Source organism: Pundamilia nyererei, unplaced genomic scaffold (genome assembly GCF_000239375.1).
Source record: "Pundamilia nyererei isolate P.nyererei 1_Seehausen unplaced genomic scaffold, PunNye1.0 scaffold00254, whole genome shotgun sequence".
Lineage (NCBI taxonomy): Eukaryota > Metazoa > Chordata > Actinopteri > Cichliformes > Cichlidae > Pundamilia > Pundamilia nyererei.
Genome location: NW_005187655.1, coordinates 42712 through 58450, shown reverse-complemented (window position 1 = coordinate 58450; position 15739 = coordinate 42712). Strand labels below are relative to the sequence as shown.

The window sequence follows — 15739 nt, the reverse complement described above, 5'->3', positions numbered from 1 at the left end:
TTCTTTCCCCCCTCTGTCCTTCCCTCTCTTTCAGGCGCACCTCATGACAGCTATCTTGCACTTTGGTTCGAGCGCTGCGAGGACCCAATCACAGGTGAGGAGATTCACATCTATAAGGGAGGCTACTGGGAAGCTAAGGAGCGCGGGAGCTGGGAGAGCTGTCCCAACATCTTTTGATCTTGGCATTGACTGCAAAGTGCCGTGAAGAGACACCATCAAAGGCCTGCTGTTCCCCTTCTCTGACGGCTGCTCCCCTCCAGTTGCTCTCTGTTCTAAGAGATCTCCAGGACGGTCACTGCTGTCTGATCCACAGGGAGAGCAGGGTTTTCTCTCCCTCGTCCCATATTTGGTTTCCCCCTCGTTGCTGTCACATATCTGAGAGGACTGGAATGAAAATTTCTTTGCTGTTTGGGTGCTTTTGTGTTTTGTTTTGTTTTTTTAAGTTTTTTTTTGTTTGTTTTTTTTTCTTTTGTCCCGCTGAGCATGAGTGGGAGGATGTGAAACGAGCAGTGCTTCCAAATCAAGTTTGCTCAGTCTTTTCAGATCAAGAGTGTTTGATTGAGGTGATTCGGGTTTTATTTTTTGTTTCTTGTTTTTCCTGTTGTCACCCATAGCATTATCTGCTTTGGTAATAACTCTAGAAAAAAAATAAAGGGGGGGGGATAAAACCTGATTAATATATACATTTATATACAGGTATGATTAAAAGTAATTTTCATTAAACTGTCAACTGGTGGCCTTCAAGACATTAGCAAGTTTTCTTTTGTTAATCTCTGATTTAGTGTCTTAACGTAATGAAGTGAAAGTTGTAGCGTGCTCGTATGTATGACTGCTTATCTGCTCTTCCATCACTTTACAACAGGGCCACTGTGCAGTGTGCTTTAAAAAAAGATGACCTTTCACACTATCACGTTTATAATTAGGTTATTTTTCTTTACCAAGGCCTAGTGGGAAGTATGACAGTGAAAATTGTAGTGTGGCAAGGCCTAAAAAAACAACAACCTTTCTTTGCCTTAGAAATGAAGAACCTGCACTTGTTGTTGCAAATTGTCTCATATAACTGTTTACCTTAATAATAAATAATAAAACTACCCCTTTTTTTTTTTTCACAATGCTGGAATAATATTTTGACATTTTTGTTAATCAAGTGAACGGTAACCAAATTTACTGTAAAAAAACAAAACAAAAAACAAAACAAAAAAATGGTTTTAAATAGTGCAGGATACTTGCTGTGCTCTTGTATTGACTGTAAAACAGACAAATGAGTGAAGAAAACATTAAAAAAAATACATGTTCATACATATGCAACTACATGTTGACACCAAAAACACAGGATATATGTATGTGTGTGTGCGTGCGTGCATTTCATAATTTTGTTTGTAAGTGTACTTAAAAAGTGAAGAATAAAGAATTGAAAATCATTGCAAATAACTGATTTTATAAATGTATAGAAATTCATATTGTAGTAGTAAGGTAGACTTTTTTTCCCCTTGTATTTTTGGTTCCTCATAATATTGGTAGGCTTCATTTTCCAAAAAAAGGGAGTTTCAGTACTTGACTCAGATGGGCGAGGGACGTGGCATTGTTCAGTATTTTGTATTAACAAAGAGAAAAACTGAAATAAATGCTCTAATGTCAAACAGCACCGTTATACTGTTTTTCTTTAATCTGCATTTCCAGGTTTTCATTCTTAAGGTTCACTAAATTAGTTTTTAAAACACATTGATACATAGTGTAATTTTTTTTGGTAATTTTTAAATGTACATTATCACAGTGGGTTTTAAATGAAAGGGGAAGTGACTGAAGTGCACAGTGTAAGCTTTGGCCTTTGTTACTGCTCCCATTCCCCATGGGATGGACGTAGAGACCTAAAATTCATTCCAGATACACAATATAACCATCCCTCCCAAACAGTGGTCACAAATCAGTCCAAATGTGTGGTAGTGGGCACATCTGCTATATTGAGATAATCCATCCCACCTCACAGGTGTGCCACATCAGGATGCTGATCTGACATCATGAGTAGTGCACAGGTGTACCTCAGACTGCCCACAACAAAAGGCCACCCTGGAATGTGCAGTTTTTTGCGCTATTGGGGGTCTGGGGACCCAGAACCGGTCAGTATCTGGTGTGACCACCATTTGTGAGGCCGGTTGGATGTGCTGCCTTATTCTCTGAAACGCCTGTGGAGGCGGCTTATGGTTGAGAAATGAACATTCAATGCACGGGCGACAGATCTGCTGTCAGCATGCCAATTGCACGCTCCCTCATTGCTTGTGGCATCTGTGGCATTTTGCTGTGAGACAAAACTGCACATTCCAGGGTGGCCTTTTGTTGTGGGCAGTCTGAGGTACACCTGTGCACTAGTCATGATGTCAGATCAGCATCCTGATGTGGCACACCTGTGAGGTGGGATGGATTATCTCAATATAGCAGATGTGCCCACTACCACACATTTGGACTGATTTGTGACCACTGTTTGGGAGGGATGGTTATATTGTGTATCTGGAATGAATTTTAGGTCTCTACGTCCATCCCATGGGGAATGGGAGCAAAAACAAAAGTGTTGCGTTTATAGTTTTGTTCAGTGTATTTAAAGTTCCAGTGAACAGCTACCCAGCACTAGTTCAATACTTGGACTCAGCTCCAGATCTTTTATGTGTTTAATTTGTAAAGAAATAATACGGGAATAGACTTCATTGGGCCATGAAATCGCTGGCCAGTCAGTTGACCAGGTTACTATATAACGTTTTGTGTTTTATATGTAAGGCTGTAATTCCTAAACAAGAAAACTTTGCTAAACCCCTTGAATTAAAGCTCAAAGTCTGGATTTCAGTCACAATGTATACTACACAATGGCAATGCAAATTACACGTAAAGGTTCAAAATTAAAGTCTGAGGAGCAGATTAGTGTATTTCACAGGTCAACACTGAGTATATTATCTGATAAATATCATGTTTGAATGGAAAAATTGTGCTTTGTACAGGCATGCTGTTATATAGTTTGTCCACTAGAGGGCGCTACTCACCACAAAATGAGCCACAGGATGGCGTTTCCTGCCTCAGAATGGATGTGTGTTACTGGACTTTAAATGCCCTCTGAGAAAATAAACCAAATGAACCACTTATTAACAAAACTGGTATATTTTCATAGTAGCGCTGGCGAGAGGGGGTAAAAACAAGCCTCCTGTGGGGCTTTTCCTGCTTTTGGAGTTTTCATGTACACTTCTTACACTTTTCATCACCTTTCACCAACAAAAGGTCTTTTCTTTAAATTTATCCATTACATTTATAGCGTGACAATTATCTGTCCCTTCCCATTTGATTGATCGAAACACTTTGAAGCGCAGTTCTGATTGAGCTACTTTTACAATTAGTAAAAACTATTACAAAATAGAAAGAAATACAGAAAATATGTATTTGAAAAGTCACCTGACGATAATAGAAAATCTATTTGACTTCTTATATGTACTTGTCTATAAATAGTCCGCCTCCCTGTGTGTTCCCTTTAAATCTCCTGCTTGCTTCCAAAGGAGTTGCTTCTTCTATTGTACACATCACAGGCACCTCTCTTTGCTGTGTCATGCCAGCAGATTTATTTTTAGCCAGTTTTTTTTTTTTTTTTTGAAAGGCAGACTGGAACCTACCATCCTATACACGGGGCAAAGAGAAACAGGGAATACGGGGAAAGCTGGGGAGGGGCTCTTCAGCTCATCTAACCTGACTGATGCTGTGACTACAGGAAGCGACCGACACACTCCATCACACTCGGGACACACCCTTTCCTACCACACAGTGTGGTACAGTGCAGTGCAGTGGACAGGAGGTGGTTGAGAAACGGTGAGAGTTTGTATAACAGGCAGCAACTGCCTGAACAGAGGGAGGGATGGGAATGCTGAATCAGTGAAAATGCATGAAAGCCTGGGAGAGGGTGGAAGAGGGTAAACGGCAGGGGGAGAGGGAAGAGAAAGGTAACAGCGAGGGGTAGACTGGGTAAAATGTACAGTGTTATTCCTTGTCGTTCATTCATCTATAATTTGTGAATATTGAGCTGGCAGTTCACCCTGATTTACATCAAGCTTCTCCTTAAGAGTCTTGCATCTCAGTGCTGATTTACAGTACAGTGCCTTTAAGCTGGAATTGTCCCTTTACAGTGTTCAATAAGTCAGGAAAGTCTCTCAGCTCTCAGTCAGATGGAGGTAGACCAGATGGTGCCTTTGCCAAGGTTGCCCCGGGTCGCCGTGTGTGGAGGTACCCATGGCAATGAGCTGTCCGGTGTGTATTTGGTGCGAGAGCTGCTGAAACTGCAGAGAGAAGTTATGAAGAAAGAGCAAGAGGAGGACTCGAAGCCTGCGTTGGTGCTGCTGGTGCTGTCAAACCCGCGGGCAATGCAGCATTGTCGCCGATACGTAGACACTGATCTGAACCGCTGCTTTACCCACGCCACCCTCAAGTAAGGCAACAATCAGAGATAACACTCATGGTGTCAGTTGTAAAATCAAAGAGCGTGCTGCTATTTTGTATTTTTCTTTATCCCGCAGTGGTCCCTTCTCAGACATGGCCCCCTATGAGATCATCAGGTCCCGAGAGCTGAACGCCCTGCTAGGACCCAAGGGCAGTCCGGAGGCAGTGGATTTGGTCTGCGACCTCCACAACACCACTGCCAACATGGGCCTGTGCTTCATCGGATACTCTGACTGTGACTGGATCTGCCTGCACATATTTAGACACCTGCAAGTGAGTAAACCAGCTTCTTAGTTTGAAATCTTTGCGCCCTGCATGTTTGTGAGCTAAAATGTGAGTTTTTTTAGAGGGAGATGCCAGATACACCAATGAGATTCCTACATTTTGATGTGTCCAACAAAGAGTCCTATTCCCTTGATTCACTGGGAAAACATGGCTTTGGTAAGTTTTTACAGCTTTTATAAATCTAGTCTAGTCAAAAGTGGCATTAGTGCGTGATAACTCTCAATTTAAATCCTTGATCTGCAGCCATGGAGATCGGCCCTCAGCCTCACGGCGTGGTGAGGTCAAACATCTATACAGCAATGAAAGTGGGTGTCCAGCACATGCTTGACTGGGTCCGCCTCTTTAACTCAGGTACATTTTTATAGACATATTACGGGCTGAGCTGAAACAATGCATCTTTGAGGCTCTCAGTTGGTTTCAACCACCTTCTCTGTTTATTACCAGGTAATGTGTTTGAGGGAGGATTTGTGGACGTGTTCACCATGGTTAAACACATCGACTACCCGAGAGACAGCGAGACCCGCAATATCACAGCAGCCATTCATCCTTGTCTCCAGGTACGGCCTGAGATACCTTCACTTAAAAGCAAAAAACGCCTCGGAACAAAACACTGAAGTACTGCCAAGCAATTATGTAAGTTAGACATAACCAGGGAGGCTGTAAAGTATGAAGAGGCGCACATAACATCAGAAACAAACTTTATAACCATAAAGTACGAGACATGTACAAAACACAAACAAAGAAGAAGAAGAAAGGCCCTTTGTCCCAAGAAAAATAATCACAGTCTGAACTCAAAAGCTGTTTGTGCAAGAATGAATCAAGTTTTATATTTAGCCTGTCACCACACCTGCTGTCCAGAAGTGATTCATTCAGTCAGTGTGCGTTTTCTTTTACTGTAAAGTATAAACATTTACAACACAAGGTGAGGCCTTTTTTATTAAAGGAGCTTTGTCCCAGAGATGATATCTGTCAAGGGTTTGTGTTAAGTTGAAATCTTTGTTTCACCTATTTGGAATCCAAACGGAAAAGGATGGCCAAAGGTGACCGGATTAAAAATTAACACCTTTAAGTTAATTCATGTGGCTAAAAGGCAGGCTGACTGGGTCAATGCCAACCTCGATAGTAAAAAAACAACAAGTCAGTTCAATTTATTTAAGATTAACACCGCTAAATGTCAGAAGCAGCTGTACAGGCAGACGCAATAAATAAATGTCTTTATCCATTATACTTTACACTGTGGTTTTTAAGGGAAATGTGTAATGTGGACGACATAGATTAAACTGCTTTAAGCTTTAGTCAACTGAGGAAACTTTAGTGAAAACTGAAATAAGAAAAAAAGCTGAAGTAAAAATAAAAATGTGCTGGAAATGTCTGGGAGTTTCGTTAAATTTGTCAACACAACCAACCTGAGGAGGCTTTGGTAGAGATGTTTACTGAGAATAGGATGGTTGCATAACTATCAGTCTGGTATATTGTATTTTTAAACTGTTCTGCACTTCTTAAATTTAGCTTCTGACATATGACATATGATTTTTTTATTTGCATTTAAAATAAGCACCTAGCATCACTTAATGATATTGCACTTTAAGCCACTGGAGCTTTGTTATGGCACTTTTAATCCTGTTAAATCCGACAGGTGTTGCTCAGCACCTAAACCATCTGCTTGTCCTCACAGGACCGAGACTTCTGCCTGCTCCACCCTGAAGACCCGCTGTTCCAGACGTTCTCAGGAGAAACAGTGAGGTATAAAGGCACTGAACCTCTCTATCCTTTCTTCATCAACGAATGCGCTTACTACGAGAAGGGCATCGCTCTCTCCCTGGCAAGAAAGAGGCGCATCACGATTCCTGCAATCCGGGTGCAGACGGAGCAGGAGCAACAAGCTAATGAGCAGGGATTTGCATCAGAAGAAGAGGAGTGAAGACGTTTCCAACACGAGAGTGATGGCTGAATTAAATTTTTACAAAAGCTTTCATTGAAATGATGGCATGCGTTATCTTTCACAGACATGCCACTGTGCATTCAGGAATTAAGTTTCTAGTAAGAATTGAATGTGTAAAAACAGATGGCATGAATTCATAGGCAATTTAATTATTTTAAATATTTAAATTAAAAAAATAGAAATTCACTACCGATTACTACAGCGATGATCAGGATATGTTCAAAATGAAGTGCAAAGAAGCTTGTAATAATATGACCTTTAAAGTACAGTCACTGTTTCAGGTTCCTTGAAATTAATAAGTCAACTGAGGAACATATATAGATCAAATAAACAACATAAACACCAGATTAAAAACCAATTCACAAGAAAATTACTTTTTGAATGTAAGCGGTCAGCAAAACAAATTAGTGAATGAGCACTACTGTATTTTCCTCCTTTTCTACAAAATCCGTGACAACATGATAAATATGATCAAAAAAATACACTGGGTAAACAAATTATACCACAATCTGAACCTAAAAACTAGCATAAATTCTAAATGAGTAAATATAACTTGAGTGAAACAATTATGGAAATGTATGCAAAGTATGTTCCCCTGAAATCATGGGAACATACTGCAAAGACAGTAATCAGTGTCACTGCCTTTGTTCTTTTGTTCTTCCCGAGGCCAAATTTTTTCAGTCTGTTCCAAAGAAGCTACGTAAAAAACCCCCATTACGAAACAACTGGCCCAGCTGACAAAAAGCATGTGCGTTTTTGTTATACTCGGGGTGTGCCCAGTAGCTGAAAGTGGATGAACTAAATAAATAAGGATTAGTTTCAACTGTGAATCATGCCAAGATATTCTTTTACAGATGGCTACTACAAGCTGAAATGTGTACGATAGGTCCACTTTCAAAATGGCTCTGCTCTGTTCCCCGTCTATCGTGACATGCTGTACAACCACAAACTGTATATAAAAGATGGACACTGTGACCATGCTATGTCATTATAGTTTTCAGACCTTTTGACATTTTGTTTTAAAAAGTAAAACAAATCAACAGACTGAACCATACTCTGTGGAGCTATGGACATTTGACTATTGATATTGTTAGCTGCCACGGTTAGCATGGCAAATCTATAATTCACTGTGACATAAAATAGGCTGGGTATTTTGTTTGCCCCAAAAAACAGGTATAAAGCAAAATATAATTATAATTTGCAATATTATAATTACTTTGAAAGTATTTGTCAAACTGAAATTACATTTACATAAATAACCTACTTTTAGATCAATGTTCCCTCTAAGCTGCGCGTGCGCAATTGCGCACTGCCGGCATGGTCTCTGCGCACAGAAATGAAATCTAACCTGAACTAAAATTAACTCATTCACTGCCAGCTATTGGCAGTGAATGAGTTAAACCCATTGACTCATTCACTGCCATTGACGTCTATAGACGTCAATGGCAGTGAATGAGTTAAAATAAATATGTTAACAATTCTGTTTTGCAGTGTTAGTCAGTGACTGGCTGCTCTCGTATGGGATTAGAATGATGCCACCTTATTCCATAGTCCAGCCAATAACGCGATTCACATTCGCAGCTAATCAACTTCGCTGACAGGCTATGACAGCGTCCTTATGTGCCGACACCGGTGTTTTAGCTAGCAAAGCAGCGTGGCTGATGTGGAGTGAAGCCACATTAATGACAACATGAACAACCATTGGAGACGTGAGCAGGACAGACGGAACAATTGACGGAAAAAGTGTGGACTTAATCCCAGTTTTTAAATTGTGTTGATAGGCCACGTAAAACCAAACCAAACCAAAATCAAAAAATTACTTTGGTTTCCTAAACATGGCATTTAGATGTTTAGGAAGGGGGTAAGTTTAGGAGTGTTTAGAAATGGTAAATGGTAAATGGCCTGTATTTATATAGCGCCCTACTAGTCCCTAAGGACCCCAAAGCGCTTTACATATCCAGTCATCCACCCATTCACACACACATTCACACACTGGTGATGGCAAGCTACATTGTAGCCACAGCCACCCTGGGGCGCACTGACAGAGGCGAGGCTGCCGGACACTGGCGCCACCGGGCCCTCTGACCACCACCAGTAGGCAACGGGTGAAGTGTCTTGCCCAAGGACACAACGACCGAGACTGTCCAAGCCGGGGCTCGAACCGGCAACCTTCCGATTACAAGACGAACTCCCAGATGTGAGAGACTTGTGACTTGTGACGTTTAGCGCAAATCTTGTGTAGTTAGTGTGCAGTGTAGTCAATAGTTTTGTTGTGTGTGTCAGAACATTGAGGTGACTGCTGAATGTTACAGGTGTTACAGGAGTGATACATCTCCTGTTGTCAGGCCTGCAGGTATCAGGCTATTGTTCTCCTTCATCTCATAGTGGACAGAAAGTATTTTTTGGAGTGACACAGATAATTTGTGTGGCATCAGATTTGATGCAGAACAGCTGATTGTTCTGTAAATTCTAGAAAAACGCCTTGGCTGCATTTTTAGGTTAAACAGCTGCAAATAAACTTCGTTGTTTGCAAAACTCAGTTACTTTTTTGAAGAAGCAACTATATAATTAATTGCCCAACATAGGTCATTAATATACTGTATTATGCAGACAGAGAGTTACAGGACTCTCTCCCAGACCACAAACTCATAATACAAGTCAGAGCTTTATAGGAAGAAAAAAAAAAAAGAAAGTTGTGTTTTCAAAATTGGAGTTGAAGTTATTTTTACTTCTAATAGTGTTAACATACTACACAGGTCATGAACAAGATTTTTTTTCATTGTAAGTGGGCTAAAGCACTTAATTAAAAGTAGTCTAACATAAATGTAAATGCTGTACTTTGATTATTTTAATAAACCATGTAACTTGGATGGATTCGATGCTGGCGTGACCACAGTGCACACGTCTGCTGTTGCTCACAGTGCTTCAAGGGACGCTCAGGGAGTTTGTGTGTTCGCTCAGACATGTGAAAAATTAGAGGGAACATTGTTTTAGATGTACTAGGTCACATTCCTGAAGCCTTAGTAAACTGTTTACTAATATAGTCTGTTGACATTTGAATATTGCGCTTACCAGAAAGCAGATGAACCACTGCTATTCTAAGTCAGAATCCAGTCAGACCTGCTCAGAAACTGGCACCTCCATAGGTCTGCGCATACAGAGAGAGGGAGATGTGAGATTGTTAGTAAATGAGGCATTTAAGTACCTTCCTCTGCATGTCACAAACTTCTGCATAGACTGGGGTAATTATTCAACATCACATGTAATTAATGCACTAGTATAGCTGAAGTTACATATGTGCAGCATGTCCTCCCCGCTGTTGTGGTTCCCTGGTTCTTTGTACTTTGGAGTAAACTGTTGAAGTAGAGTGAATCTTCGACACTCCAGCACCATCTTGGCACCTACAAGAGATCAGTTATTTCAGTGTTTAAGCACATTAAACTCCATTTACTGTATGAATGTATTCATTTCAAACGTTGCTGTCGTTTTTTTAAAATCTCGGTGTATTTTCTATTTCCTGAGGAGAAACTGTACAAGCAAAGTCAAAATATAAAAGAAAAAAGGAAGCCGTGCAAGAGGCTGGCGCCGCGTCCAGGATGTACTCAGTGACTCACTCTGCGACAGTTGGGCTACGGTGATGATTCCTGCAATCCGAGTGCAGGCGGAGCAGGAGCAACAAGCTGATGAGCAGGAATTTGCATCAAAAGATGTTAACCACATGAGACTGATGACTGAATTCAGTTTTTACAAAACTTTTTATTGAAATGGTGACATGTGTCACACACGATATTTAAATACACAGTTATCAACTGCTGCAGCTCATAACAGGGGGATTAAGCACTCTTTCACAAACAACACATGGTAGTGTGCATTCAGGGATTGAGTTTCCAGTATTTAAAGGGTGAATGTGTAAAATACAATGTGTTTCATAATGAGACGAACAGTGCATCATTTCAGATATTCATGAAGCTCATAAATCTTTATCAGCAGTGATATTTCACAAACAGATATCATGAATTTGTGGGTAATAGTGGTATTTTTTCTCTCCAAATGTAATTTTTTTAATATTTACATTTTAAAAATATAGAAATTCACTACTGATTACTACAGCAATTGTCAGAATATGTTTGAAATTAATTTAGGTGCAAAGAAATGCTGTAGCTTATCATAATATGGCCTTTAAAGTACATTCATAGTGCCAACCAGGGAAATGAGACTAAAACAGTTTGTTTGTTTTTCAGCACATTAATCCGTCAGCTGAGGGACATACATCGATCAAATAAACAACAAAAAACACCCAAATATGAACTAAGAAAATTACTTTCATGAATGTATGTGCTCAACTAAAAAAAAAAAAAAAGTAAATGAGCACTACTGTGGTTTTCACTTTTTTCTACAAAAATCAGTCACAACATGATGTGATCAAAAAGCAAACAAAGCAATGCAATACATACATCGTGTAGTAAACAAATTATACACACAGTCTGAACATAATAACTACCATAAACAATAAATAAATAAATAAATAAACTTAAGTAAAAAAACAACAACAACAGAGGATTTGAAACAGAATTGTAAATTAAATTCTAGTCATGGGAACATTGTGTAAATACAACAAACCTGTGGCCACATTCTTCAAGTGCAACGAACAGGAACGTCATCACATTCAGCTGCAATCACGTGTGGCAGACTAGAAAATTTCACCAGCAGAGGTCTGTAAATACACACTTTTCCCAGACTCTAGTACTTCTTTTATTACTAAGTGTGCTTACTTATCACTAAAGTGCCTTCTGTCATCGCCATTTAAATGATAAAAATCACACATATCAAGGAACAGTAGTCAGTGTGCAGCTTTTTTTGGTTAAATTTAAAAAACCCTACAAATTTGACTTCCTTTGCGAAATACGTCATCAACAAAATCAACAAAAATTGTGCAAGTTAAAATATTTTCCATTATACGTCAGTTGACTTGATTATATTTTTACAATGGAAGATTTATATTGGACTGAAGAAAACTATGACAACAACTGTGACGTTTTTAAAAGATAAAATTAAATCCTGTTCAATTTTCAACAGATCAAAGATGTTTAAAAATGTGCAGTACGCATGTGCCCTTATGACAAACAGGAAGAACAGCAATATCACAAAATCTCTGTAATCTGATAAGATGGGATGAGAAGGAAGGAAAACTGGAGTCAGTACACATGAAACCTGTGTAAACTGTCATTTAAGAACTTGCTTTTACTTTTCTTCCAAACAAGATTTTTTTTTTTAAATTTATCTGGCACTCTGATACCAGGTATGCAGTTCACGGGGTCATGCCTTCTTATCTTAAAACCCCCACAACTCATTAAGAAAACGAATCTTGGTGTCAGACTCTAAACAGGGCTTAAGATCCAGAGCTAAATCTCAGTTTATGCCACCCGGTAGGCAGTCATGCGGTAGTAGTTCTGACTATGGCTGCGCGCCGCCCACACTAGCAGGGCGGCAGCCATCATGTGGAGAGGTGAAGAAATGAGGACCAGGTACAGCGACCAGCCGAGAGAGCCGTCCACTTTGTCGGGTAGCATCGACACCCTGTGGAGCAGGTCCATCCCCGCCAGGTAGCAGCACACTGTGGCTAAGGTGCAGAGACCTGGATGGCGTACAGACACACTTAGTTAGGGTTTAATCACTTATCAGATTTCAAATTTATGTTTAGGTAGAAATTTTTGTGCTTATAGTTTGGTATTCACTTCGTAATAAGTCAAATGCTAAACGTCCAGATAGTATATTTATCATTTTGCAGCATCACTGCTTGTTTCACATTAGATTGGTTAATGTGGAAAAAGCTCGACTATTAGGAAATAATATTAATGGAAACCTTCTTCTCGTATGGAAAAGTATTCGCTGTGAGCTAAAAGCTTGAGCTCCAGACTGCTTGAAACACTCTGCTTGTTAAATTTAATGCAAACAGTGTGTTTCAGACAGTGGTTGAACTGAAAAATAAAGATTATTTTGAATGTTTCATCAAGTTTCTTTTAGTTACCAAGAATAAAAGCTGAAAATGTGCATGATAGGTCCACTTTGCCAACAGATCTGCTTGGTTCCCAGTCATGACAATGTGAGATTGACTCAACATGCACTATAACCACAGACTGTGCATAAAAAAATGGACACTGACTAGATTATGTCATTGTGATTTTCATGCCTTACAAAAGCAATAACAAACCATGGAGAGAACTATATTTAAATAAGTTTGTAGAGTTACTTTCAGATGTAAAAGTTTACATCTGTGAACCCTTATTAAAATGTTTAATTGCACAGTCTGACAGCATGTATGGATTTCAACATTGCTCCTACCAGCCAGCATGTGAAGCACTCCTATTCCAAGAGTTGGTGTGAGGCTTCGGCACAGACAGGCACAGAATCCAGTCAGACCTGCCAACACCACTAGACCCAGAGACACCAACGGCAGCAGAAACTGGCACCTCCACAGATCTGCGCACACACAGAGGGATGTGTGAGATAAGATTCTGCCCTGACTGGGATTGATGTAGTACTCAACATCAGATGTAAGTAATGCACTACTTAGACAAGAGGCTGAATCTAATATAGAATATTCTCACAGCTAAAGTGTGGTTTTTGCATATTTTAAAAAGCATAAACTTGTGGCTGAGCTTACATGTGCGCACCATGTCCTCCCCGCTGTTGTGGTTCCCTGGTTCTTTGTACTTTGGAGTAAACTGTTGAGGTAGAGTGAAGCCTCGACACTCCAGCACCATCTTGGCACCTACAAGAGATCAGGCTCCCGTTTATACTCCATTTACTGTGCATTTGAATTAAATTTTCATTTCAAACATTGAGTTTCGTACTACCTGTGGAGAAACTGGTTGTACAAATGCGCACAAAATGTAAAGGAAATGTGAAAGCCCTGAGAAAACTTTCTCACATTATGAAAAGAAATATAGCGTTAAGCACGACAGGAAATACCTACTGTACGGTTGGTTTTTCACCTACAAATGAAAGTGATCGTAAGGCCCAGGTAGAAATTGGTGATCAAAAAAATGAGTGATCAAACTAAATGGCAACAGTGGTTAAAATTGAATGGCATGTTGGTGTGGTGGTTAGCACCAGAAAGCGAAAGTCCACTCTGTTTGGAGTTTGCACGTTCTCCCCATGCTTAGGTGGGTTCTCTCTCAATAGGCCAGCTCCCTCCCACAGTCCAAAACATGCAGTTAGTGGGGTTGGGTTAACTGGTGATTTTAAATTGGCTGTAGCTATGAATAATTTTTTTGTATGTGTCAGCCCTGCAGGGGACAGGCAGACGTGTCTGGGATGCACACAGCCTCTTGCCCTGTGACAGCTGGCACAGGGTCAAGCCCCCCCACGTGACCCTATAATGAATAATTGGAGGAACAGGGTTGGAATTGATTTCCTGTCTAAGTCTGTGTAGTGGGAAACAAAATAAAATGCTCTGCATAGAGATGTGATGAAAACAGAGGAGAGGCCTGGGAATATACCACACCTGCCTGAGACCAGATGCTCAATCAGAGAGCAGCAAAAGCCATCTCTGTATAGTTTAAACCATCTGAGACGTGAATGATCCAACTTCACGTAAAGCTACAAGGACACTGTGCTACTGACGTCAGCACATATACATACCTGGCTCTTTGTACCAGTGAGCGTTGGCAGGAACAAGCACACACCGCCACCAGAGGCCCACAGTCCCGTTAAGACGGAACAACGTGTCGCTGTAGGTTTTCTCATCGAATTCTCCGTCTATGAACTCCTCGTACAGCGAGCGCAACTCGGAAATGTTGGCCTCTCCGCGCACCGTGGGGCTGCTGTACTGGTACCAGTGCTGCGTTCCGATTGCCACCGACAGATACACGGTGGCTATGATGCTCAGCACGCAGGCGATGACCAGAGCTGTGGCGTAGCGATTGTCAACCATTGTTCACCGAGACAGAGACACGTCAGAAGGGATTAAGTTGATGCCAGCGGTCAAATCGTCGCCCGATCGTTGCGCCTCAATTTGGTCGACATACGATGCTTCCAGTCCCCCTACCCTCGCTTCTATCGCAACCACATTGGCATTGGTAACCTTGAAAAACGCACTGTGCTGTATACGGCGGCAGTGCTTTATTTTAATGATTGATACTGATCTCCAGTTCTGCACGAACGCTCAGCGTCAGCAACCCTGCAGCCCGGCTTGGATGCGCCATCTGTTCCCTTGTCCCACTTCTACAGATGGTGGGTGGCCCGACGCTGCGACGGTTCCAGAACAACAAGAGTCCACCACCACCTAAACAACAATCCAGGAAAGAAAGCTAAAAGAGAAGCTGTTATACGATAGGCTAAGCCCACCAGCTTGCAAATGCAAATTGCATGTGTCTGATGGCAGGTTGATGCACCCAGGATGCTAGGAGTTGTAAACACACTAATCCCTGCGGTTTTCTCTTCCGGTTCCGCCGGTCAGGACAAATTAAAAATAGCCTCGTTTAATAGCGCGTACCTCAGTGGTTCCAAAACTTTTTTTTTTTTGCTAGGTCCCCCATTTGTTTTACAAGAAAAATGTTTTTTTCCTGTGTAATAATATTCAAAATTGCTATCAATACATTTTTAAAATGCCTCTCTGTGCAAAATAGGTTCAAAAACATAAACAATTGTGGGATACTGTTTGTCCGTGATTTGGACAGGGGGAACAAATTGTGGCAGGATCAGCCTGATATTATTTGTATGTAACTTCACTGTATAAAGAGCTAACATCTCCAAAATGTCAGGAGTAGTTAGTCATTATACAAGAAGTGTTTATGAACTAAAAATCAAGAATGTGGGATACTGTTTGTCCGTGATTTGGACAGCCCAGCGCTGCTCCCGATGCAGGGGAAAAGCAATTCTGCAGGGGAGACCTACCTTGGCACTTGTACAGGTGAAGCCAAGGGGAAGATATGCTTCACCATATTTTCTAGTCTTTGGCTTGGAAGGAAGTTGGTTTGGAAACACATTTGGCGATGCTTCATCTCCTGCTTTGCACCCCGTCAAAAACCTGTCCATTATGCTAGC

General features: G+C 40.8%; 2 protein-coding genes across 2 annotated transcripts; one reads left to right on the top strand and one right to left on the bottom strand.

Moving 5' to 3' along the window:
• The first annotated feature begins 4208 nt into the window (after positions 1 to 4208).
• Positions 4209 to 6677, top strand: LOC102193527 (N-acyl-aromatic-L-amino acid amidohydrolase (carboxylate-forming) B-like). The gene is made up of 6 exons (XM_005749737.1): positions 4209 to 4453; positions 4542 to 4737; positions 4812 to 4905; positions 4993 to 5100; positions 5194 to 5306; positions 6425 to 6677. Exons 1-6 carry the CDS (start codon positions 4209 to 4211, stop codon positions 6668 to 6670), a joined length of 1002 nt encoding a protein of 333 aa, XP_005749794.1. The 3' UTR covers positions 6671 to 6677.
• A 3750-nt stretch (positions 6678 to 10427) lies between these two features.
• Positions 10428 to 15155, bottom strand: LOC102193052 (claudin domain-containing protein 1-like). The gene is made up of 4 exons (XM_005749735.2): positions 14336 to 15155; positions 13356 to 13463; positions 13034 to 13171; positions 10428 to 12326 (listed from the first exon to the last, which is right to left on the bottom strand). Exons 1-4 carry the CDS (start codon positions 14625 to 14627, stop codon positions 12106 to 12108), a joined length of 759 nt encoding a protein of 252 aa, XP_005749792.1. The 5' UTR covers positions 14628 to 15155; the 3' UTR covers positions 10428 to 12105.
• Between the last annotated feature and the right edge of the window lie 584 nt (positions 15156 to 15739).

Bases quoted from the DNA above. Each gene is read 5' to 3' on its own strand.
- LOC102193527 (XM_005749737.1), top strand. From the start codon at position 4,209: ATGGTGCCTTTGCCAAGGTTGCCCCGGGTCGCCGTGTGTGGAGGTACC. The intron at 4,906-4,992 runs GTAAGTTTTTAC...CTTGATCTGCAG, and splicing joins ACTGGGAAAACATGGCTTTG to CCATGGAGATCGGCCCTCAG. The intron at 5,307-6,424 runs GTACGGCCTGAG...TTGTCCTCACAG, and splicing joins CCATTCATCCTTGTCTCCAG to GACCGAGACTTCTGCCTGCT.
- LOC102193052 (XM_005749735.2), bottom strand. From the start codon at position 14,627: ATGGTTGACAATCGCTACGCCACAGCTCTGGTCATCGCCTGCGTGCTG. The intron at 13,464-14,335 runs GTATGTATATGT...GATCTCTTGTAG, and splicing joins TCACTGGTACAAAGAGCCAG to GTGCCAAGATGGTGCTGGAG. The intron at 13,172-13,355 runs GTAAGCTCAGCC...GTGTGTGCGCAG, and splicing joins GGAGGACATGGTGCGCACAT to ATCTGTGGAGGTGCCAGTTT.